The 26247-nt window shown below is 49.6% G+C and overlaps 1 protein-coding gene across 1 annotated transcript in view; it reads left to right on the forward strand.

Moving 5' to 3' along the window:
• SFI1 (SFI1 centrin binding protein) overlaps positions 1–12394 on the forward strand; it is a 1072759-nt gene extending 1060365 nt beyond the window's left edge. Inside the window, exon 31 of the mRNA XM_069619815.1 lies at positions 10610–12394. Within this exon, the coding sequence (XP_069475916.1) occupies positions 10610–10717 (108 nt within the window). The 3' untranslated portion in view covers positions 10718–12394. The remainder of the gene's footprint in view (positions 1–10609) is intronic.
• Positions 12395–26247: the final 13853 nt, after the last annotated feature.

Consider the following 26247-nt stretch of genomic DNA (forward strand, 5'->3'; position numbering starts at 1 on the left):
AAACAAGGTACTCGAGGTGCCAAGGCCGCTCGGGCTGTTGCCTCTTTGCCCTCAGGCACCGCCGCAGCCGCTTCAGCTCAGTCATGAGGCCATGTCCCATGGTTCGGGGAAGGCTGGCACAGCATCTTGCAGAGTGGCGCACCATTACTTCAGATGTGTGGGTTTTGGAGATCATAACCCACGGCTCCTGTCTTCCTTTCCGGCAGAGGCCTCAAGACAATCCACCGGGGAATCTCTCTTTGAAGAGTCCGGATACGCTCCTTGCACAGGAAATTCAATCCCTGCTGGAGAAAGGCGCCATAGAACTGGTGCCTGTAGCGGAGAGGAACAAGGGATGGTATTTCCCTTATTTTTTGATTTCCAAGAAAGACGGGGGATTGACACCCATCATGGACTTGCACGGTTTGAACAAACTCCTCAGGAAGGACAAGTTCAAGATGGTTACTCTTTCTCAAGTCCTCCAGGCCCTTCAACTTCAGGACTGGTTGGTGTCTCTCGACCTCAAAGACGCTTATTTTCATGTGCCTATCCATCCAAAGCACAAGGAAGTACCTGAGGTTTGCGGTTGGCGACTCGCACTTTCAGTTTCGGGTCCTGCCGTTCGGCTTGACCTCCGCCCTGAGGGTCTTCACCAAGCTCATGGTAGTGGTGGCAGCGCACCTCAGTAAAGGGGGGATTCACATCTACCCCTACCTGGACGATTGGTTGATCAAGGCGCGCTCTCCGGAGCAAGTCCTGGATCATCTGTCAGTCACCTGCCACTCCCTCCACAAGCTGAGCTTCTCCCTCAACATAAAGTCGTCCCATTTGACACCAACTCAGAGGCTCCAGTACATCAGAGCAGTGCTCGACACGTCCCTGGGGCAGTGTTTCCTCCCCAGGTGAGGGCTCATTACATTCAGCAGATGGTGCACAAGTTTCAACTTGCCCAGACTCTCCCAGCGTTCGAGTTCTTGAGACTGCTCGGCATCCTTCATTCTTCTGGTGCCAGAGGCCAGGTTGCGGATGAGATCTTTGCAATGGGCACTCAAGCTCCAGTGGTCTCAGTCCTCCGGCATGATGTCGGACTCTGTTCAGGTGCCGTCTTCGGTCGCCCAGGACCTTCTGTGGTGGGCCGACGAAGGCAATCTGATGAGGGGGGCTCCATTTTGGCTGCCCTGGCCGGAGGTGGCGATCGTGATGGACGCATCCCTCACGGGATGGGGAGCTCATGCCAACGAGTTGACAGTCAGCGGTCGTTGGTCTCCGTCGGAGTCCAGACTCCATATCAATCTGTTGGAGCTGAGGGCCGTCAGGCTGGCCCTGAAGGCTTTTCTGCCGACTGTGTGAGGAAAGAATGTCCTGATCCTGACGGACAACACGGTGGCCATGCACTACCTCAACAAAGGGGGGCAGGGTCACTTCCTCTGTGCAGGGAGGCGATGCAGCTCTGGTTCTGGGCAATCCAGCAGGAAGTTTCGATCTCGGCAGTTCATCTGGCAGGAGACAAACGAGACGGCGGACGCTCTGAGCAGGCAGAGCGCGATCTCTCACGAGTGGGAGTTGGCTCAGGAGATTCTCCTGGAGATCTTCGGCCTTTGGGGGACCCCTTAAGTGGATCTCTTCGCCTCCAGTGTCAACCGGAAGTGCGAGAGGTTCTGCTCACGGGAATTTCCTCCAAACAGAGCCTTAGGAGACGCGTTCATGGTGGAGTGGTCATTCCCACTGCTATATGCATTTCCTCCAGTCCCCGTCATCCCGCAAGTACTGCGGAGGTTACGGAGGTTCGGTTCCCAGATGATCCTCATTGCTCCGGCGTGGGCACGGAGGACGTGGTACCCGGACCTTCTCGACTTGTCCATCTGTCCTCCACGTCGTCTTCCCTACTGAGACGATCTGCTTTCACGGGAGGGGGGGGTCAGGACCTCCATCCAGAGGTCAGGTCCCTCAACCTTCACGCTTGGTTTCTGAAAGGTTGAGGTATAAGGATTGGGACCTCCCTGAAGACGTGATGGAGGTGCTGCTTTCGGCCAGAAGGCCCGCAACAAAGTCCATGTGCCGTTGGAGTAAGTTCTGCGACTGGTGCAGGGTTAAGAATGTGGATCCTTTTGCATATGAAATTCCCATGGTTCTATCTTTTTTGCTTTCTTTGGCCCACAGGGGCCTTCAAGTGGGTACCATTAAAGGTTTCTTGGTGGCGCTGTCCATATTTAAGCGCTCGTCTGAAGAGTGTTCCCATTTTAAAATTCCTTTAATTTCTCAGTTTCTGAAAGGGCTCACTAATGTGTTCCCTCCGTCACCTTTCCAGGTGCCCGGTTGGGATTTGAACCTTGTTCTCAAGTTTCTGATGGGTGCTCCGTTTGAGCCTTTGCATTCATGCCCTTTGAGACTGTTAACTCTGAAAACTGTATTTTTAGTTGCGGTCACTTCCGCTCGCAGAGTGAGTGAGTTACAGGCACTTTCAGTTAAACCACCTTTCACTGTGTTTCATAAGTTGTCCTTAGAGTTCATCCTTCTTTTCTTCCGAAGGGCATGAATGCAAAGGCTCATTTCATTTAGGCCAGAAGGTTGTTTTTCCTTCATTTTATCCTCCTCCACATCCTGGTAAGGAAGAGGAGAGGCTCCATAGGCTTGATCCTAGGAGAGCATTAAGCTTTTATATTTCACGCATGTCCCGGGTCAGAGTGGACGATCAGCTCTTATGGTTAAGCGTTTGGGACAGGCTGTGACGAAACAGACTGTCTCGCTGGATTATTTTGGCTATCTCTGAGTGTTACCGCTTGGCGGGTAAGGACCCCCCGGTCGGCTTGCCGGCCCATTCTAACAGGGGTATGGCTGCCTCTACTGCCCTGCAGAGGTGTGTTCCTATTCGTAACATCTGTCATACAGCCACATGGGCTTCGGTTCATACTTTTGTACGTCACTATTCCCTCAATTCCATCCGGGGGCAGGATCTGGCCTTTGGCAAGGCGGTCCTTTACTCCGCAATTTGATTGGGCATGCTAAATTTCTGTTTTCTAAATTCTTTACCCACCTCCTTGCATTGGTACTGATTTGGGAGTTTGTCATAGATATGGAATACGTCAGAGCACCCAATCCCCTCGAAGAACAAGTTACTCTCTTACCTGGTTACGTTCTTTCGATGGGATGGTCCGACGACGTATTCCATATCGTTCCCTCCCTACCTTCCCCGCTTACGTTTCTGCAAGGCTTTGTGTGTCAGACTGGCAGAATTCTGGGGGCACACGTTCTGGGGAAAAAACTACAACTGAGGCTACGGGCATCGTGCGTCCTACCTATCACATCGGGTGACGTCGGCCGTCGGAGGAGGTCCTCGAGGACGGCTCATTGACGCAGGACGCAGACGCCGAAACTTTTCCGAAGCAGCACAGCTGTGGTGATTACTGTCATAGATATGGAATAAGTCGTCGGACCATCCCATCGAAAGAACGCTACCAGGTAAGAGAGTAACTTGTTCTTTGCCTTAACATTTTGCATATTTTTCCTCATTCCTCGTGGGAAAGGTACTGAAAAATGGCACAGTGCCCCTGCATCAAATGCCATGCCTGTAGATTGTTCTTTATTTGACTGTGTTCTTGCTTAAAGAATTTGGATTGTCCCTTTCTGTCTGGTCTTTAGGATCCACGAGTGGTGAATTTACGAGCCAGTGAGTGATATGGTGGTCTTGCCCTCAATGATAGTGGATGTTTAAGACACCCAGGAGCTTGCTCGGCTTATTCAATCCAGGTCTAGTATGCCCAGTTACCAAAATGCTTTGTTCCAATGAATAGTGACCTCCCAGAGATTCCTCATCTTAGATACATTCTAGCAGCTTCAACTGGATCACAGGAAACCTTTCCCCAGCAGGGGAACCTGTGCGCTTTCAGCATCAGGCGCTTGACACGGCCACTCCTTGACCTCAAAGTCCATATATAGCTCGCACCCTGCCCGATGACCTCAGTTCCTTTTCTGTGAGTGCTCAGCATGGTTCACAGAACATCACCTCATTTTCTAAAAGAAAATGCTTCGAAATTCTTTTTTTTAAATGTCCACTCCCCAGGACTAAGGAATTAAGTGAAATGCCTACTGTGATGTGAAAATGTTGTTAACCGACTTGCACTACGTGTTTGTGGTGTTTAGGTGTTGAAGACAAATTCTCAGAATGCGACTTGTGCCAGTCGATGACCCTGTTGTGGAAAAGTAATAACGGACTATTCCGGTGGATTGGTGAACAATGTACTAGAAAAAGCAAAACATTGATAAAAAGCAAACCAAGGACAGTTGGAGACTTCATCGCAAGTGAGGACCCCCCATCCCTGCATGCACCATTTTCTTATAACCAAAGGAAAACATTCATTTCAATGGAAATGGAGGTGCAGACAAGGCAAGGATTTGTACTGAAACAATGTTGGTCACAGGGAGCAAAGCCCCACTATGCAAGCTTTTGCTTACAGTATGTTGACGCTTTTTTGCTAAAAAAGCAGGAGCCTAAAACATGCTTACATATGCCAAAATGGAAACGCATCAGAAGTGAGAGATCTATTTTATTGGATATTTGTAAGGCGCGTATACAGCAAAAGGCGTTTCAAGGCGAGCATTGCTATACTATAGGCAAAGAGCCTCCATCGCAAAGACTTGTGCAATAAAGTCTAAAGCCTCAACTCACACGAGCAAGAATCAGTTGTTTAAACATGGCAGTTTGCAGTATCTCTTTAATGTTATAATGCAGTCATGTGCAAAGGGAGTACATAACATTTTCAATTCCAAACTTTTCCCCACAACCCCGAAGACTTTCAAAGATGGATCCAAATTAGCGCTGGGGCGCTCAACTTCAATTCCTCAAGCCCCACTCGCTCAAAGTGCAAACCTTCAGAGGGCAAGAGCTCAGAGTCCGCCGAGAAAAAGAAGTCCCCAGCAAGGCCAAAAAACATGTTCAAGAAAGATCGAAAAAAACACTCCTATTCTAGAAGCGAGTCAAGCCATCACCTTCCTCCAAAAAGAGGAAAAGACGCTACAGGGACTCATAGTCTGAGTACTAAACAAACTGAGACAAGGCACATTTGCCCTCCAAATCTGCTCCGGCTGAAAAATTGGAACAATTCAGACTCCAAATCTTGGAGATATGCTCCGAAGCGGCTTTGGCAACTGCACTGTGGAAACATACGGAAACACAACTATGCCTCAAAGGCAGGGAGGAAGTCCTCAAACTTTCTCCTACATGCCCAATATCTCTGCTTGTTGCGGTCAACTCTTCCTTGACGCTCGGCACAACAGAGGATCCTGATTGAAGGAGCCCTCAAGGTCGATGATGCCCTGGAGGTCCGTGTTGACATAAATATTCAAGTTGAGGACTGACTTTTTCAAATCATTCCACTCCATTTTCGATGATGAAGGTGGTCTGATCCCTTCCATGGTGGTCAACCGGTTGGCATATTTAGCCAGGGACTTGAGAAATGTCAACAATCTGGGCACTTCCCCTTAACTCGACTTAATGCAGGAAAGTTTATATGCCCATCCAAATGCGGAATACAAATGATGGAGGAGGTCTCCGATTCCCTGTGTTGGGGTTCACCGACAAAACCCACAAAACCCATTAACAAATACCACACAATGGATATCCTTGACGAAGGGCATCCAAAAGAGCCAGTACTTTCCTTGCATGCAGCCCTAAAGGACCCTATACTGAAACTCTGCCAAAGGCCATGCTTGACGCCTGTGGTCAACATGGAGCACGTAAAAATATATAGGCCAGTACCGACAGACCCAGCATTTCTTGGCAAGCATTGAACTCTGAGAGCCTAGTTGTTCATGCGGCCCCGAACAGAGCAAAATTGGCTGTTTTTCTGAACCTTTCCCCAGACAGAGACTGAAAAAATGTCAACACCATGGTGAAAAAGGTGTTGGCTCGGGGAGCATGGCCCTCTAAGCAATCAATTATCCTGTGCCCTTGAGAAATATTTCCATATTTTGTGGTTGCCGAGGTTGCAGCCCATCACCCTGAAGGAGAAATCAGAGATGGATTCAATGATTTGATCGTCGACAGGAAGGAGTCGGCATGCCAAAGTATCCAAGCGGAACTCGACGCTGCAGATTTTGGGGCCCATTCTATGGACACCAGCTCGGTAGCCAGGAGGTTAACTTGGCTTAGGACATCAGGGTTTGCGTCTGATTACCAAGCAAAACCTTTCAACATGCTCTTTGAGAGGGAACACTTACTTGGCCCAATGGCAGATGATAGCCTAGCAAAATTTCAGGCCTCAAAAGGGGCTAAGTCCATAGGAGCAGCAGTGAGGACACAGCCCACTCAGACAATGGTGGCAGCCTGGAGAGGTCAGCCCTTTTGCTACTTCATTTCATTTAGCCAAAGGGACTGGGGTCGGTCTGCCACTACCAAGTAGAGGGAGGGTGGCAATTGAGCACAGATAGCAACGGCTACTGCCCCCTCTAAAGCCCCATATACAGCAAAACCGAAAAATAGCCTAACACTTTGAAGAATGGTTGTGCGTTACTTAGGATGCATAGGTTCACAGGCTGGTGGTCCAGTGTGCCTAGACCCAAGGCCTTGACTACCCTTTCGACAGTCCTTCTGTACTGTGCATTAGGGTGACCACAAGGAGTGGCCTGTTGCATATCCAAGTCGAGAGACATGTCTAACCCGTCTGCATCATGCAATCCTTCGGCCAGAGCAGGCAATTCTGCTTGGTCAGAGAAGAAAGTTTCATACAGCCACCCTGCCCGTATGCTCCAAGCAAAAAGGTACTTGGTACCCTTCCTCCTCGTAAATCAACTTCATAGGATCAAAAAACGCTGATCAAGATTCAGGGAGAACGGAACCTTCCACTGTTGGCGCAAACATCGATGGAGTCGTTGTTACCAGGCCTATCAGTGCCTCAGGCCCCTCTGCGTTAGAGCCGGTTTCCCACTCATCGTGGTCGAGCCCAAGGGCATAGGACCAGACATGGCCACTTTGGCACCGGAACCTCCAGGCACGACTGGTGCCATATTCAGCTGCAGCGTCAAGAGCGGAATCGTACCGACCGCGACTTTCTGGAAAAGCTAGAGCATTTGCTCCTTGAACGCCTCCCAATCTTCCCTCGATGTGCTTGGGTCCGGGCAGATCTTACTGCATTCCTCTTAATTGGAGTTGTGTCCGCGTTATTGGCATCTTTTTCTTGTGGGATGATTAGGACAAATGGCTCTGAGAGTGCACATTTTTCTTTGCCTTCTTGTGGCACCTGTCCTCTTTTTCGGTCAGGGGGCCTTCTGTGTCGGCCCTGCGACGATCGCAGGGACCCAGGAATTCGATGGAGGCCGCCAGTGCTCCAATTTCAGCAATCGCTCCCTAAGGGATTTCGGGTTCATTTGTTGGCATGAACCACATTCCTCGGTTTTGTGGTCTTTCCACAGACAGCACATGCAAATGCCATGCAGGTCGGTGATTGACATTTTTGAGTTGCATTCCTAGCAACATTTGAATTCAGATGCCTTAGAGTCTTACATATCGCTAAACATAGAATTTAACATTTCTCTCACGGTAACGTTCTGGAAAGCAGCATGCTGAGCATGTGGAAAAAAGAACCTGAGGTGAGGGGGCGGAGTGATGAAACATAAATATAGCCTACGCACGTCCAGAGTCGAGGAGTGGCACAGTGGAGTGAAGGGGACTCTGTCGAGTCTACTATATGCCCCCTGTCGAAATGTTTCTGAGCAGCTGATGCTGGAAGGGATATCTATCTGATGAGGAATCTACGGTAGAAGAATCCATAGAAAGAACATTACCAGTAAGTTATTTCTCCTTTCCTCTCGCAGCCCATCTAGCCGGGGTGGAGAACACGATAACGGATACAGTTAGCAGGCAGGGCTTGATCTCCCACAAATGGGAGTTGCGTCTGGAGGTTCTTGTGGAGATCTTCAACCTTTGGGGAAGGCCTTGATGGGATCTGTTTTCCTCTAGTTCCAACAGAAAGTGCAAACTGTTCTGCTCCATGGAATTTACCTCATGAAGGGGCACTGGGGGCTGAGTTTGTGGTGTACTGGAATGTTCCACTTTTATACGCATTCTTACTGGTTCCCGTCATCCTTCACATTTTCTGGAGGTTTGAGTCCATCATGATTCAAATTGGTCCCGATTTTGCCAGGAGGACCAACTTCCCAGCCAATATTGACATGGCCTTCTGTCCTCCCGATCATCTTCCAGGGAGAGCAGACTTGTTCTCCCAGGTCACAGACCTGGCTTTCCCTTGAACCTCACAAGTAGACCTGCATGCATGACTTTTGAAGGGCTGAGGTACAGGGATTGGGACCTTCTGGAGGACGTCATGGAGTTTTCGATGTCTGCAAGAAGACCAGCAACAAAAGCATTGTACAGATGTCATTGGAACAAGTTCCGCAGCTGGTGCAGGGTAAAACGGATAGATCCCTATTCGTGCACCATAGCACCTGTTTAATCTTTCTAGCTATAACTTGCCTGGCAGGGCCTTCAGGTGTTGACAGCTAAGGGTTGCCTTTCTGCTCCATCTGTTTTCAAGCACACGCAGGAACTTGGTTTGTATTTTTCAATACCTAAAATAATGCAATTCCCTAGCGGACCTACAAACTTGTTCATTCCAGTACAATTCATTGTGCCTGCCTGGCCTTCATATTTCCGCTTAGATGGAAGACCCATGCTTTTCGTAGTGGTAAGATCAGCAAGGAGGTTGAGTGAGATACAAGCCATGTCCTGCAAGCCTGCATACACTTTTCAAAAGATAACATTAACCTCAGAGGGAGGGCACCATCTTGCCCAAAGCAGTTTCGGAATTGTATGCATCTTCGAAGATCGAGTTTGTGGTGTTCCATGCTCCTCCCTCATCCATCTAAGGAGGGGAGGTTCCACTGTTTGGACCCCACAAGAGATCTAAGTTTGTATTTGTCCTTTGCATCTCGGAAATGCTATTCCATAGCAAGGAAAGAAGTGCCTCAGAGTACAATAGATCAGGGGAATGGTCTGCTCTTCAGTGAGGGGTACAGCTGCTGGATATTTATCAGGCTGCAACCTGATCATTGTTGCATACCCTTTCCACACACTATTGCCTAGGTACTCTGTCTGGCCAGGGCAGACGTTTCGGCAGGACAGTCCTCCATCATTTCTTGAGTTGATGTCTTTCTCTGGTTTCGGTCTCCTCACTTCTGAAAATAATGGTACTGCTCTGAGACTCTAAGGTGACAAACCTGTGGAAAAACACTATCCATTAGAAGAACAAATTACTCCCCTTCAATAATGTTCTTTCTAATGGAAGGTCTTCTCACAGATTCCTCATCACCCTCCCTCGCTTTTCTGTGTTCACACAAATGGGCAGGGTGGCAGATGCACCTAGAACCTACGGCTATACCGGCATTGTGACTCCCAAAATATATGCAGATGCGTATCATCCTGTGCTGTAGCGGCACTGCTAGTCTAACACTGATTAGCGCAGGATATTACATTCTTGACGTAAGAAACAAATAGCTCTGCCAGTGCACCTCAGGTCTGACCTGTAGTACTTCCTTCTATTCCTTTATGGAGAGCCAGGCACAGCCCTGCCTTTTATCTTCTCCCTCAGAACTTCTTGCTGTTCCAGTACTGCTTATACCCATAGCTGACTGATGCACCCCAGTACAGGTCTGAGGAATCATGCCATTGTAGAAGACCGCACCACAATAAGCTGTGCAGTGCAGCTCATTTCTGAACTCTGAAAACTGGTAGCCCTCCACTTTCCAGTACTGAGATCCGCACACAGCTCTGCCAATGAACCTCAATACTGACCTGCAGCACTCCCTAATATTATCATGCTTGCACCTCCACACATCTGTGTCAATGCTCCTATTCCCCACCTATATCACCTCTTGCTGTTTCAATATTGTAATCAAAACACAGCTCTGTCAGGGGACTGGTGGGTTGTTCTTTCCAAAACAAGTGCCCTGCAAGTCAAACTGAACAATGAATACTGGGGTGGGGGTGAGTAGGCCAGAAAACAGGGACCACATGTAAGCAGGCTTGACTCATTTTAGCCACAACTGAAGACTGCAGCACTGCACTTTTTTGCCGTGGCAAGACCCACTTCAGGGGTTACCCGGCCAGTGAGGGATGCAGCCCCCATTAATATTAGCATTTGCCGAAGTAGTGCTTAGCCAAAACTAAACAGGTTGGATGGCTGGATTCAAGGGAGAGAAAAGGGGGGGGATGACATGCTTTAGTGATGGCGGAACGAAGGCTACTGGGCTCTGCTCACAATCCCATCCCCACTGCATTCCTAAAAAGTCTACGTTTTTAGTCACTGTAGTCGGGGTGCCATCCTGTGATGTTGGGATATTGGGCTGATTGGCAGAAGAGAACAGGCAGAGTAGTGCAACACTGCAACAAAGTGGGCTGATGTCTCCACAAATATGCAATTTCTAGATTTTAAATGGTGCCCACTGTTTTATGGTGCAAAGCTTTTTCGAAAACAATGCAGTTCTTTTGTAAAGCAAATTTTCCCTAAGAAGGTTTCTTTCGGAAGTTTATGACTTGGCTTGATTCGATGTTCGTTGCTTCGCTGGCATATGTTGGCACTTCTTTTCCCTTGATATCAGTTTTTTCATGCTGCTAATGCTTAACATTTCTTTTTGACAGTTGGATTTTCGGATTCATCATCTGACGCATGTGCTGACGGAAGGAAGGCTTGAGGTGCAGCGGTTCATGGCTCGTTTGCAGGATATTCGCGCTGCTCTGGACTTGTGAGCCCCGCAGCTCAACACAGTGAATTTCGGCTTGTGGTCGTTTCCCCCGGTGATCTTCTCAGAACTTGGCCCATTCAAGTTGTCTCCCTTTAGCTATGCCTCAGATCTGAAGTGGGAGAGGACCGAAGAAACTTTACGCACTTGGTCTTACTTGAAATCTGCACAATGCCTAACTTGCTTCGTAGGTGTGCGCTAAAACCTATTGTAAGGAAAAGTGCCATACAGTGTTCTATTGTACAAAGTGCCTTGTTGTGCCACCTCCTATGGCTTTCGAGAAAATTCGCCGGATAGCAGTAGAACCTTCCTTTATTTTTCAGGCAGGATTTGGAACCTTTAGTGTTTTCCATCAAAATCATTGCATCAACTTCAGCACGCTCTTGTTTACCACATGTCAAGAAGAAGCAGACCCTCCAGCTAGAACATTTTGGATCATATCACATGTCAGGCGGAAGCAGGCCCTCCAGCTAGAACGTTTTGGATCATATCACATATCAGGCGGAAGCAGGCCCTCCAGCTGGAAAGTTTTGGATCATCTCCAAAGGTTACATCCACGATCGCCTTATTCCTGCTCATTTGTAGCCTTTTCAATTAACTGTTGTACCGGTTCCCTTGGATTTTCCTCAGCATGATAAAAAAAAAGCCAGGTGTGCACCTGTCTGCGGCTAAGCATGGTACTACTGAGACTTGTGATTTAGCATGTGTGATGGTTACCTCAATATTGACATTGACACTGAGGAACAGAGGTCATTTCAATGAGATATATTTATTGTAAGAAGTAGTGCTGTGCTCCTGCATTTTGAGCCTATTAGCACTACATTGGTTGCCGGACCCTGGTTGTTGTAATAATGTGTTTTTGTACATAGCACTTTAACCTGATTGGGGAAACCAAACCACAATAACAAATGCGAGGTTCAGATTACATTAATCTCATCCCGAGTAACCATTCTGTCACATCTGTCACTTTTTAATGCAGATCCATCCTCCTTTTTGCTTTATCTATTGAAGATAAATGCGGACACTGCTGGTATGCTTCCTGGTCTGATACAGAAATACTGATGGATGAGTTGCATCTGATAATTGTTTGTTTTCCATCCCCTTTTGTTGTTCTATCTCCAGAAACCTAGCTGCAGGGCTTAAATGAGAACGGAAGCTTGCTACCTACAGCAGCACCTGAAAGAGCAACCTCTAGGTGGAACTAAAGCTCGCTGTGTGCATATCAACCACACGTCATTAACCATGATCCATCGTCAAGGTGAGATGAGCTGTGGCAGTGAGCAACATGTTAGCTCAACTCGAAAGTGGGGCCCAACTGCGTCACAACTCGGGACCTGAAGGTCCTTCGCAGAATCCAGGTTGACAACTGGTGCAGCTCCAATAACACCAACTGTATTGTGGTTGGATGTGGATCTAGTAGCTTACCCTTGTTCCTGAACAGAATTACCAATCTGAAGCACCTGTTACCAAAGTTTAACCTAAATATCATTCTGAACTGACTTGTGCTACTTATGATTTGTTTGTTTTTTCCAGGCGATTGTGCTGCTCCTCATATTTTGTACTCGGATTTCCTTTTATGTTTTATATATTTTTTATTGTATGCGCCATCATGCCTCCGGGTCCATTGTGCGCTATATAAATGTAATAAAGTAAAGTAAAATAAAGCAAAGTTGAAGGTGCTGTACCTTTGTTGCAAAGAGGAGGGGCACGAGACCAAAAGCTTGAATGTGGGGAAAAGCCTCTTCCCCTAATTCATAGGTTTTAGAATAATTACCCTTTCCTGTGGATTTTGGAACAACTTTAAATAATTTTCTTTTTTTCATTGACCAACTCCAAAGAAAAAGGTAGAGAAAATACATTTGAGTCCTCAGAGGGAAAAAGGGTCCTCCCAATGCCTTTGTTTTTAGGCTACTGCTTCTTAGGGTGCTTAGAATGCTCTGCATCTGGGTCACTCTTCTCACCTTAGCAGAGTTGGAGCTCTGAACCCTGGCAAGTGTAGCACGTCTTTGTTCAACTATTTATTATTCTCTTGACATCTGCTGCATAAGCAAGCCTTCCAGCTTTCCAGCCTTCCAGCTTTCTGAGACCACAGGTTCCGGGTTCATGCTGTATGCCGCGGGTTGATGGGAAGATGAAAGATTAGCACATCAGGTGCCTCTTCTGTCTGACATCTGAACATGAAACTGTGTCAAGGCAAATGAAGCATGGGTCCACGATCCATGATGATACAAAGTGCAGCCTTAAACCGCACCGCTGGTGGGGAAGCTTCCTGAAAAGATGTCTGACCCCTAGGGGTCTACCACCTAAAACTGTGCCATCGAGTGATGAATTACAATCCTTGTCTGTCACTGCAAGGACTGGCTACCTCCTAGTCCTGTTCTCCACCCCCACAGCAGGCATAGAGAGACATTTTAGTACATGTGCCCTTTCACAGAGCAGAAGAACAACACAAGGACTTAATACTCTGGTGGGAGTTCAATTAACCTGTTTTCTCCAGCATGGGGTCTGGCATGGATTCACATGCTCATGAATATTCCCCGTCGTCAGGCTGGGAATCCTCGGTAAAGAAAAAACCAGTATCAGTTTCGTTTCTGATCTGTCTTTCGTAGTAATAACCAATCACTGGTCTCTGCGTCATACTGACCACAGCCAATGACTGCCCTCTACCTAAGCACCGCCTCCGGCAGCCATCTTCAGATTTTTACCGCACGTTCATGTGTTGGGATCCTCGTGCTATTGCTCTCGAGCGTTAGTGCTTTTTTTTTTCGCTTTTTTTACAAAAAACCCGATTCTTTCGGTCAAAAGAGCCTCAAGCTCCACCGATCCTACATCCGATCAACGGGGACCCGTGTCGGATTCGTCTGTGCCCCTCAAGGGTGAAGATTTCGTCGAGCTACACTTCGGAGGACTCCAGAAGCTTCTCAGGCCCGGTCTCGGAGATGGCCCAGGAGAAGGGAAGCTCGACGCCCGGAAAGCTGTTCAGGGTCTGCCCTGGATGCCAGCTGCAGAACGTCTTTAAGGAGGACGAACACTCTTTCTGCCTTTACTGCCTTCATGAGGACAAAACGCACGTGGAGAAGGACTGTGCGTTTTGCGGCAACATGTCGGAACGGACCATGAATGACCGTCATCAACGCCTCGCCAACTGGCTGGAGGGTAAGAGCCCGTCTGGCGAGAAGAAGAAGAAATCCGAGCGGTCTTCTAAGACCTTTGAGGGCGCCCCGGCGACGGGGGCCCAACATAAGGCCAAGCACCGCGAGTCCGCTGGCACCGGGAGCGCCGAACGGTCGGGCTCTACGGGCGCCAGGCAGGGCGCACCCTCCCCGGCACCATCAACCACGAGCCAACGCTCTGGGTCGGGTAAGAGGAAGGCCGAGCACCCGGCGAAGCTCCTGGAGAGGCCCCGGTCGAGCTCTAAGGCAGAGGAGGAGCGTGGCAGTGCCCCCTCCCTCAAGGATAAGGCGGTGAGCGCACCTAAGGTGGCGAAGGCCTTGATCCATCCGACCAAGCCCTCTATCGAAACGGTCGCGGCGGCCCTGGCTCAGCCTGTGGAGGCTGCACCAGTGGTGGCGACCTCAGGGCCCAGAATCTCCCTGCCTCCTCGGAGGGAGTCTTCTTTTGTGCCCATCGATAGGACCCCCGTGAAACCCTCCGTGGGGAAGAAGAAGGGGGGGCAGGGCGTCGTCGTAGATTCAGCCTCAACCTCAGAAGAGGAGCTGATCGAGGTCTTAAGCCACGGCCTAGGCGTGGAACAAGGCCAGCCCGTCGGAATGGACCCCGACGCAGGTGACGACGACGACATCGTCGAGGATTCCGACGGGGCCCCTGCTCGCCCGTCGGATTCCCCTCTGCCAGCGCCGCAAGACAACTCGGCGGCCATTTTGTTGGCCATACAGTCCTTATGCTCCGAGATAAGGACGAGGCTACCGTTACCGACGGAGGAACCTCTCCCGTCGGGGGATCCAGAACCGGGACCTTCTGGTGTTCCCCCTGCCAAGAAAAGAAGGATCCATCCACCACCTCCTTTTCAACCGTCGCGCCCCGTCCAACCCTCCTCCCCGTCCATCCGAGGGGATGATACGGGGACGGACACGGCAGCGACGGGTACGGACGACGAGGCATACGACGAGGATATTCCGTCGTCGCCTCCCACCAGGGCTTCTCCGCCCGACGAGATCGGATCTTTCCATTCCATGATCTCCAGGGCTTCCGAGCTTTTCCAACTCTGCCCTGAGGAGAAGAAAAAGGAAGGCTTCCTTTATCAGCGGCGCGAGGCCAAGAGGAAGACGGTCCTCGCAGTGCCTCTGTTGGATGACATTTGGGATGAGGGCCTTTCCCTCCTCAAGAACCCTTCCACGACGCCAGCTAGAAGAGACCGGTACGAGAAGAAGTACCGGGTCCCTGACACGGCCCCCCTATGCCTCCGGGCGCAGCCTACCCCGGATTCCGTCGTCTCCGCGGCAGCCAGGAAGAAAGCGGGGGGGGGTGCGGCCTCCACATCGACTTCCCCGCCGGACGGCGAGGGAAAGAAATTGGATGCTATGGGACGTAGAGTCATCTCGTCGGCAGCGACGACGATTAAAGCGGCCAACGCCTTGGCTATCGTGGCCCGCTACGACAGGGAGCTCTGGTACAAGATAGCTCCCCTGCTGGATTTTCTGCCGGACGACAAGAGGGCGGAGGCCCTGGAGATCCTGCAGGAAGGTGAGGTGGCCTCGGACCACGCCATCACCGTGGCGACGGACATCGCCGACACTGGGTTCCGCCAGCTGGGCAACGGCGTTTGCCTTCGACGTCGTGGATGGCTCAAAGCTACGGACTTCCGGCAGGACGTCCAGACCAGAGTCCTGGACATGCCCTTCGACGGGAACAACCTGTTTGGCAAGGCAGTGGACGATTCCCTTCAGGCCATCAAGACGGATACTGAGACGGCCCGGGCCCTTGGAGTCCTGCAGCAACGACGGACGCCCTTTCGGAGCGGCGGAGGCAAGGGCGCCTCCAAAGGTTCCGGCGGCGGTTTCGCTTCCTACCGTCAAGCGGCCCGCTCGTCGTCGCAAGAGGCCTACAGAGGACGAGGCAAGTCTAGCGGACCCCGCCGTCGTCGCCAAGGAGGTCAAGGCGGCAAGGCCGCGTCCAAGCAGGATTGAACCGGCCGTGGGGTCGGGCCCCCACCGAAGCACCCCGGTGGGAGGCCGGCTGGCGGGCTTCGTCAGCGTGTGGGAGTCCATCTCCACCGACCGTTGGGTGCTGGACGCCCTGGCCCGGGGCCACGCGCTCGAGTTTCAAAGAAGGTGCCCGCGCGTCCCCCCCGTGGCCAGGAAAGAACTTCACGTCCCTCAACTTCTCCTGGAGGTAAAGGCGATGCTCAGAAAGGGCGCCATCGAACTCGTCCCAAAGAGGCTTCGGGGCTCCGGAGTCTACTCGAGATACTTCCTCGTGAAGAAGAAGACGGGAGGATGGCGCCCCATCCTAGACCTGCGACGTCTGAACAAGTTCATCAAGGCGCAGAAGTTCCGGATGGTCACCCTCCAGCACGTCCTGGGTCAGCTGGAGGAAGGAGACTTCCTATCGTCGTTGGATTTGGAGGATGCCTACTTCCACATTCCCATCCTAAAGGGGCACCGAAAATTCCTCAGATTCGTGGTCCAAGGGCGTCATTACCAGTTCAAAGCCCTTCCCTTCGGACTACGGTCGGCACCCAGGGTATTCACCAAGTGCCTCGCACCGGTGGCGGCGCAGCTGCGCCGCGAGGGGATTCACGTCTACCCCTACCTGGACGACTGGCTCATCCGCGCCAAGACGAGGGAGCTCGCCGTGGTCCACACGGCAAGGACCGTCCAACTCCTCACGGACCTGGGATTCTCCGTGAACTACGCCAAATCCCACCTGGTGCCCGCGCAAGTCGCACTGTTTCTGGGAGCGAGGCTCGACACAGTGTCCCGTCTGGCCTCCCCGTCGGAGGAGAGGACCAGGACCATCTTGGGCAAGGTGCAACGGATGTTGGTGGCCGACGCGGCCAAAGTGAGGTCCATCAAGTCCCTCCTCGGGATGATGTCTTCCTGCATCTACCTCATTCCCATGTGCAGGCTCCGGATGCGCCCGTTGCAAGAATTCCTGGATGCGCGCTGGATCCAGACGACGGGCAGCTTCGAGGAAAGGATCAAGCTCGACGAGAGTTTCCGACGAGCGATACGGTGGTGGGGCACCCGCGCGCATCTGACGGCGGGCATGGACTTCCAGACCCCAGCCCACCAGGAGACTGTGACCACGGATGCCTCCCTGGAAGGGTGGGGAGCGCACACCGAAAATCTGCACGCAAGGGGACTCTGGCTCCCGACGGAGAAGTCCCTGCATATCAACGTCCTGGAGCTCCGTGCAGTGTTTTGGGCCCTCAGGTCCTTCCTTCCGTCCCTCAAGGGCAAGGTGGTGAGGATCTTCACCGACAACACCACCACCATGTTTTACATCAGGAAACAGGGCGGAACCAGGTCCCCAGCGCTGTCCAAGGAGGCGCAGGACCTGTGGCATAGGGCCGTCGCCCAAGGGATTTTTCTGGTGCCATTTCATCTGGCAGGGATAAAAAACACTGTCGCCGACTCACTCAGCAGGGAGCTGCGCTCGTGCCACGAGTGGGAACTACGGCAGGATCTGGTGGATCGCCTCTTCCGACGGTGGGGCACACCCCAGATCGACCTGTTCGCGACGGCGACGAACACCAAGTGCCGGAGGTTCGCCAGCAGGTTTCCCCAGACGAGGAGCATGGGCGATGCTTTCTCGTTCCCCTGGGAGGGCCTGTTCCTCTACGCGTTCCCTCCCTTGCCTCTGCTAATCCGGCTCGTCAACCAGCTCAAGAGGTCACGGTGCAGGATGATCCTCGTCGCACCTGCGTGGCCGAGGCAGATATGGTTCCCGGACCTTCTGGACTTGTCAGCGTCCCCGCCGATCAAGCTGCCGGCGGACGCGGATCTACTCTCCAGGGTAGGAGGCGCCATCCTCCACCACGACCCGAAGTCGCTGAACTTGCAGGCCTGGCTCCTGCAGCGCTAGAGTTTGGAGGATACGACATACCGGCCGATTGCAGAGAGGTTCTTGCAAAGGCCAGGGCGTCCTCGACTCTTAAATGCTACGGACACAAATGGAAGAGGTTCTCTGTCTGGTGCCACGCACAGAAGATTAACCCTCTACGGATTACGGCTCCCCAAGTACTGCCGTACCTGCTGACGCTGGCCAAGGCTGGTCTGGCACACGCGTCCATCAAGATTCATCTTGCTGCGATCTCACGATACACCAGAACCACGGGGCGGACGTCCTTGTGGTCTCATCGTCTGGTGAAAGAGTTCATGAAGGGACTGTTCAGATCGTTCCCGCCGGTGAAGGCTCCGGCCCCGGCGCGGGAGCTCAACGTGGTGCTGACCAAGCTCATGGGACCTCCGTTCGAGCCTCTGCACTCGGCCCCGTTGAAGTTTCTATCGTGGAAAACAGCTTTTCTTGTGGCCATCACCTCCGCACGACGAGTGGGAGAGATCCAGGCCCTTTCCTGCAAGGCCCCGTACTTGACTTTCCACGACACGAGGGTAGTGCTCAGGACGCACCCCTCCTTCATGCCCAAGGTACCGTCGGACTTCCATCTCAACGAACCCTTGGTGTTGCCTGTGTTCTTCCCGTCGCCTTCGTCGCCGGCTGAAAGGACTTTGCACTCGCTGGATGTAGCTAGAGCGCTGAAGTTCTACGTGGACCGCACGAAGGGTTTTCGGAAGACGTCACAACTCTTTGTGAACTTGGGACCTGTCAATCAGGGGAAGGCTCTCTCGAAGGCTTCCATCTCCAGATGGCTCTCCGGCTGTATCATGTACTGTCACCGGTTGGCAATCCGACCGCTGCCTGGCCGTCCGAGAGCCCATTCCACCAGAGCGATCGCAGCTACCACGGCGTTCCTATCTGGTGTGCCCCTGCTGGACATATGCAGGGCTGCTACGTGGAGGTCGACGCACACCTTCACGAAATTCTACTGCGTCGACCAGGATTTCAGGGAGGAGTCCAGGGTCGGCCAAGCAGTGCTGCGCAACCTGTTCGCCTGAGGTGAGCCTGGTGAGGAGGTAAGATGCTTAATGTTGAGTTGATGTGATGCTTAATGTTGAGCCTTTGCCACCTCCCGTGGTTGTGCATGTGTGTACTGCTATGTATTCTTTATTCATGAGCATGTGAATCCATGCCAGACCCCATGCTGGAGAAGGAACAAGTTACTTACCTGTAACTGTTGTTCTCCAGCATGGGTCTGGCATGGATTCACATGCGAACCCTCCCGCCTACCCCTCTGCGGCTCTTCACTTGGTCATACTGCCACTTCACGTGCTTCCAAATCTGAAGATGGCTGCCGGAGGCGGTGCTTAGGTAGAGGGCAGTCATTGGCTGTGGTCAGTATGACGCAGAGACCAGTGATTGGTTATTACTACGAAAGACAGATCAGAAACGAAACTGATACTGGTTTTTTCTTTACCGAGGATTCCCAGCCTGACGACGGGGAATATTCATGAGCATGTGAATCCATGCCAGACCCATGCTGGAGAACAACAGTTACAGGTAAGTAACTTGTTCCTTATTTGGATTTTAAAACATAGGAAAGTTTGGAGTAAAGGAATCTAAAGAGGGACGAGTTCCTGTGAACGAGAGTGGGAGTTCAAGTCGAAATGCATGAGGAAGCTTCTAGGGTATAGTCACTGCCTCCCGATAGTTTTTTTGGCCCAAAAAATGTATAAAACCGAATACATGTAAAGCATGAACAAGGAAAGAAAATGAAATTAAGAAATAGTGATTTATACAAGCACCTAAAAATAGAAAGTCCATTTGAACATTTTTCTCGTATAATCAAAAAGAAAAAAAGCGATATTTAAGTAAACAAATAATTAAAATTCGACTCTGTTAAAATCAGGATTTGTCAAAAAAATCGATCAAATCAAATTCAGGTAAAAAAAATTCAAGTTCTCCTGCTAACTTCTAGTTCATAATGGGACAGTTAAAATCAGTCCATTAAAATCAATCGGATAAAATTAATAATTCAATTCGTTCTCTGAGATCCTACAGTGACATTGATTTGTTTGGTTTTGATAGAGAAAAAAATAATTCATTTGGTTATCGTGGTCCAGTGACATATTTTCAAAGCAAATTAAAATAACACAAGTGAGCAATCAACATCGCTCAGACTACCTTAATGGTGTAGCCACCTGCATATTGTCCATTCATTGCCACTGATTCAAGGAATTGGTTCAAAGGGGTTAATGGGCACAGTGCCAGCACTTAAGTGGTTAGCTTCAAGTATGTTCACATGTTTGGTTCTCTTGTTCAAGGCCCTTGCAAGAAAATGTGCCCCAGCAAAAATAACATCAGTGGATACAAGTCTTGTACAGAATATTTCTACTGCTCGCCTGACTTTGATGTGATGATAGTTGAGACATGGTTTTAAATGTCTCGGTCTCATTTTGTCATATGCTGGGAAAATGAATAAGAAGTGTGATAATGTCCCACTCTGTTCGGGGCAAAAAGGACATCTTTCTGTCCTACCCGCCTTCCAATTGCATGTAAATGTACCGAAGAGTGGGATACCTGCCCTAGTTTGGAAAGGAGGGTGCGTGTAAGCAGAGTTTTGACAAGATCTAGATATTTCTCCATTTCAACCTCATATTTTACACCTAGCCTATAAAGAGACTGTCTGCCTGGCCTGTTCAACAGCAAGCAGAGATTCCACTCAGTTATCCCAGATTTCATTAGAGCCTTTGCATTAGCCTCTATTGTGCTGGGCGAGGACGACCAGTTTCCTCTGTCCAACATCTCGCACAATGATTTAACATGTGACCGCCACTTCAAAGACACACTATTTTGAGAGTTCAGCAGGTCTGAGGTTGCTTCACTGAATTTGACAAGGGCAGTAAACACAAGTGCAGTCACAGACAGGCCGCGTTCGATGAAAGTGTTGTGTCGAGGAAATCTTTGTGTTCTTGGGTATGGCCGGAAGCATCGCAGTGTGTGAAGTGGAGAATATTGTGTGGCATGGTTGAGCGGTGCAGAGAGTGAGGACTAGAGGTGGAGGAGGAAGGAGGGAGAAAGAGCGTGGAGGAGACTGGTGAGAACTGAGGTGGGGGAGAGAGTTCAGAGAAAAGGTACAAGAAAAGAAATGCTGGATGGGAAGGAGGGAGTGTGAAGACTAAAAGAGAAAGAACAAGGAGTGGAGATGCAACATGGTAGAATGTTGAGGAGGGAAGTGATAAGGAGGAGGAGCCCAGAGATGACTAGTCAAGAGAATGGATAGCCTCCTTGGTTGAAGGAGGAGCAATTCCCAGGAGTGGTCAAGGCAGCCTGCAGAAGGGGGTAAGCCTGAGAATACCCAGCTCTGTGTTCTTAAGTGTGTGGCGCCTGACACACATTCACACCAACCTGAACGCCAGGGGTGGTAGTGGCAGGTATTACAGCAGCCAAGGTGAAGAATGGACACATCCTGATGAATCCAACAAAAGGCAAGGAAGACCAAACGCATGCGTAAGAAAGAAATGTGGGAACTTAAACCGCAGAGAGAGAAGAATAAGAATAAATCACTTTTCAGTCTCGGAGATGGACAAGCAGGCCCAGTGTACTTACAGGAAAACGGACAGTACAGTGGTTCACCCTGCAACCAAAGCCAACCCAGACCTCCAACTCCCCTCCCCTTGTATCTCCCCAGTGACTCGACCCAGTCAATGATGACGCAACTTCCAGTGGTGTATTCCCACCCCGAAGAACAATGACATCCTTTCATAAACTGAATGAGTCTGTTGTTGCTCTTCACTGCCCTCAGCTCATAACATGGCCTTGGGTCTTCCAGTACATCCAAATCCCATTGCAGATTTCCAGCCGCGCTCATGTGTGAGACGTAGGTCCCACCACACCTTGATGCATTTACACCTGGGAATAGAGGTACATTGTTACAACAGGCCTAAATCAAAGATGGCAGCCGAATGAGTGACCTTCACCTAGTTACCTCAGCTGGCTAAGAATGCTGAGCCTAGGGTTTCCACTGCACATGCCTCATAATTGGGGGGAAGAGCAAGTGTTGGCAAAGCCATTAGTCCAGGGATTTCCCTCAACCACTGTGATTAAAATGAAAACAAAAAGTCTCAGGCAAAAGCCTGGGATAACAAAATGAAGCATCATATAATAGGGAGAGAGTCCGTAATTGATCGCCCTTGCTATCTTATTCATTTCACCACTCAGCCACTGGGATGACATCATTATTGCTATATTTATTACACTCCCAGAGGCCACCTCCGTCGATGATAGTGACATTTTTCCCAACGGGAAAGCAGAGACTATAGCAGAGAGAGGGAAGTACTGAGGACGACGGACTTCAGGAAGCCTATTTAGCAGAATCCCTTATTTTTTGTTGAAAATAAAAGCTGTGAAGCTTCTATCTTGGATTTGAGATATCTGTTAATTACTTGGCCGCGACAAGTCAGCAGAGTATATTTAATTATCATGTACCAGTACTGTGACATGGTGCCTGGTTTGTTATATCAGTTACTATTGTGTGTTTGGTCGTATTGTTACCCAGTGTAAGGCTAAACAGTGCTGAATATCTGTGAGGCGTCACTTGACAGTCTGAAGAAGCTCCCTCGATGGTCAACATTGCTTCTAGGTACCACCAGGGCAGTGACTCCGGGCCTTTTGGTTTCCCAAGCCAGAGAATGTTGGGCCTAGGTGCATAACTGGGAGGATCCCCTTGGTGACCCCTGCCTTGGTTCCATCACATGGCAAGGGACAATTACAGGGCCTTGTTGCAGGCTGGGCGGGGCAGGTGCTTGACCCTCCCCAAACCATCCTAATAGTGCAGGTCAGTTTGGATGGCACTCCCCAATCCCCTAGTATGACCATGCAGAGCAGTGCTATTACACCCCCTCTCCAAATTAGTCTGAAGGCCTGTCTAAGCAGACCAAAAGTGCCAGCAAAAGAAAAACATCATCTCTGTCATAGTCCATTTCATTCATGTAACGTTTCCCCAGTTACGGTTTCAATTTCCGCTGCATTTCACAGTCCTGAAGAGAGGCTTCTCAAGCCCCTGATACCAGGGCTAAATACAATGTTGCTAGTTCAGGGTTCTCCCAGGCACGCGCCAGATAAAATGTTGAAAATTCATGGTTTCTGGTCATGGAGTTAACAGTGGATGACACAAAGTTACGAATTAATTGTCTCCTGTCTGAGCGTTAACTGCTGAGAATACATTGTTGCATCATACCTTTTTAACCAGTGTTCAATGTACAAATAAAGAATGCAGAAAGCTTACCAATAGTTTTCCCAGCTTGTTAGCCGCACGCTGGGGAAACAGGAGACCTAGGCCATGCGCAGGCAACACCAGATTAAAATCCAAGATGGCAGACAGGCCATATAAAGACTTGGTTTGACTCCCTAGGTCCAAAGCGAGGCCAGATGCACACAGCACTAACAGCCAATTATCAAACACATATGCAGCACTAAAGAGCACAGCCCTAGAGAGAGCTCTATAAAAACCAAGTAGCTCAGTCAGCCATTGTGGGTTGGAGGAGCTGGAGGCCTGAGTTTGGCAGTGACTGGAGAGTGATGGCAAGAGCAGAGTCTGGAGAGTGGGAAGAGGCTGGAAAGGTGGCAGTAATTGAGAGCCGGAGGTGATGGTGCGAGCTGAAAGATTGATGATGGCAGTGATAAGATCAAGGGTGGAGTAAGGTTGTAAACCAAGAGTGAAGGTGCTGACAACTGAAGGAAAGGGTAATCGCGATGAAGAGTCACCAAGATCGAAGGTACAAGAACCAGTGCTAAAACCAAGGGCAGAGATGGAGGCAACAAAAACAGGAGGAGTGGGTGAAAGTAAGGTGGTGACATCCAAGGGAAAATAGGTGGTAATAAAATCAGAGATCGGACTGGACACAAAGGACGTAGTTCTGCTCACATTGACGCCTGCTTGTGAGACAGTGATTCTTGGGGAACAGGAACTTTGAAAGCTCATATCTAGATCAATAACAAACAAGAAAAAGGGTGTGAGTCACCCTAAAGCCACAACGCCCAGGAAAGCGGAGATAAGCCCCGTGGTGTTATAAGAACTAGATAGACTATCCAGGTCCAGGAAGGCCCATGACCCAGGAATAATGAGATGGGCATTTAGAAGCTAGGCTTCTTAAGGGGAAGGAACTGGATTACCTCAAGGATAAGACAGATCCTAGACATTCTTGTTTTTGTTGTTTGGGAATATCCAGTTTATATTTAATTTTAACCTTGTAAGAAATCCCCAAATAAAGCTGTTGAACTCTAAGGTATGGAGTTGGCAACCCTGGGACAGCAGTCAGAAGGGAGGTCCTAGACACCCGACTACAGTACAATTGCAGGACCTGAGTTTATTCCTTGAGAGGGTGGAATTTCAGGACATGAGATGATGCCCTGACAATGTTCCATCATCCAGCAAAGAGTAACCAGACCTAGAAGGACATGAAAAGGCACAATATAGCCTCCTACACACATTCATCGCCCTCATCTCTGCAGACAGCTCGCATGTTTACACTCTTCAGTCTGTTAATCCCTTCCGCGCCCCCCCTCATTTTCTTTCTCCGATTAGTTGCATGCTGCACACTGCATCAAGGTGCAAGGGATGACAAACAAGTGGAGGAGGCGGGGGTAAGGGGAGGCTATCCCTAATTTAAGTGTAGATTTAGGGATTCTTGGCGAGACGACTGCTTAGATTGTGTGTAGCTTAGGTTCATCCAAACGAGGTGAAAAACCTTTTCAGGCAACGCTTAGTCACTGGATTGAGTTAGCAAATTCTTTGGCATGTCAAGCAACAAGGTCTTCATGTGCCTCTCAGTTATGACAGCCTCATGGGCAGAGTTAAAAAGGGACTTGCTTTGACATATGTAATGCATCCACATGTAAATAAAATAAAAATACAAATGTGTGTCACCAAAATCTGTTTTGAGAGTAACCCATATTCAGGCTAAGATTTCTGTGTGTTTCATCATTATCAGTAATTCAGCTTTATTACAGCTTGAGCCAAAAACAACAGACAATGCAACAATAACATTTAGATAAAAAGTGTAACATGACTAAAAATGATTATACAGAGACATATGCAGAATACGATGAATGAGACATTAAACAGGCAATTGTGCAAATATGCAAATAGAAAGATATTGTATGGTATCACAATAAAAGGTGTGCAGCATTCGCAGCCAGTACAAAATCAGGGGCTGGTGGAGAGGAAATCATCACATCACCAACTGTGGTTCGCTCTAACCATGCCCTATGAATGAGTTTTGATGCAAAATGTGCCCTTGTCAAATTACTGGCATCCTTGCAATAGTTTTGGGTGTCCTCTACCTAATGAAATCCTGCTAATCTAAAAAGTGGCAACAGGTATTTCTCTCAATAGCCTTTATATCCTTCGTAGAAGTGTAGTGGATTCTTCAATAGCTCCACAGACTAGACATGCTGACTGGTGAGACCCTTGATCCTCACCAGTTCTGTGTGAAGGATGGTGAGACCTTTGATCCTCACCAGTTCTGTGTGAAGGATGGTGAGACCCTTGATCCGCACCAGTTCTGTGTGAAGGATGGTGAGACCCTTGATCCTCACCAGTTCTGTGTGAAGGATGGTGAGACCCTTGATCCGCACCAGTTCTGTGTGAAGGATGGTGAGACCCTTGATCCTCACCAGTTCTGTGTGAAGGATGGTGAGACCCTTGATCCGCACCAGTTCTGTGTGAAGGATGGTGAGACCCTTGATCCGCACCAGTTCTGTGTGAAGGATGGCGAGACCCTTGATCCGCACCAGTTCTGTGTGAAGGATGGCGAGACCCTTGATCCTCACCAGTTCTGCGTGAAGGATGGCGAAACCCTTGATCCTCACCAGTTCTGCTTGAAGGATGGTGAGACCCTTGAGCCTCACCAGTTCCGTGTGAAGGATGCCACCTTTAAAGTATTGAAACGCCACAAACCAGAAACAGATCTACACTGTGAGTAGTGCTACCCTGTGCTAAGAATGGTACAATCCTCTACTAGCATTAGCGGGAATAAATACCACCTGCAGATTCAATCTGTCGCCTCATTACACAGTGCTTGAAATGGAATAAATGTATTGGGGTAGTGTCACCTCTTTGGAGGTGGTGGGGCCAAGTGGTGTGGCACCCGGCTAGGTTGCGCAACACAGAACCCAATCCTAGTGATTTGCATAAAAGCAAAGAGCATTGTGGGCACATCAGAATGTCCACAATTTAAAACGTTAAACATGTCTTATAGTGATTCATTAAGAAGCCCTTTTCAGTGATTAATGAACTCTTCTGTTTTGATTGGTAACAAAATTCACCCTAATAAAGCAATGTCTGTACATTGCAGGACATATATACTAGTTTGAACAGCTGCAGCACTGTATGTGGGGATTTGGCAGATCCTGTCTGCAGTGCTGAGTTTTCTGAAACCTCTTTGATTGGGTTACTCGTGCAAGGTAACGAGCAGACTGCTTTCAGAAGCGCTATGTGCCGAGTCTTTTGAAACC

This window comes from Ambystoma mexicanum, chromosome 10 (genome assembly GCF_040938575.1).
Source record: "Ambystoma mexicanum isolate Mex_15411 chromosome 10, UKY_AmexF1_1, whole genome shotgun sequence".
Classification (NCBI taxonomy): Eukaryota; Metazoa; Chordata; class Amphibia; order Caudata; family Ambystomatidae; genus Ambystoma; species Ambystoma mexicanum.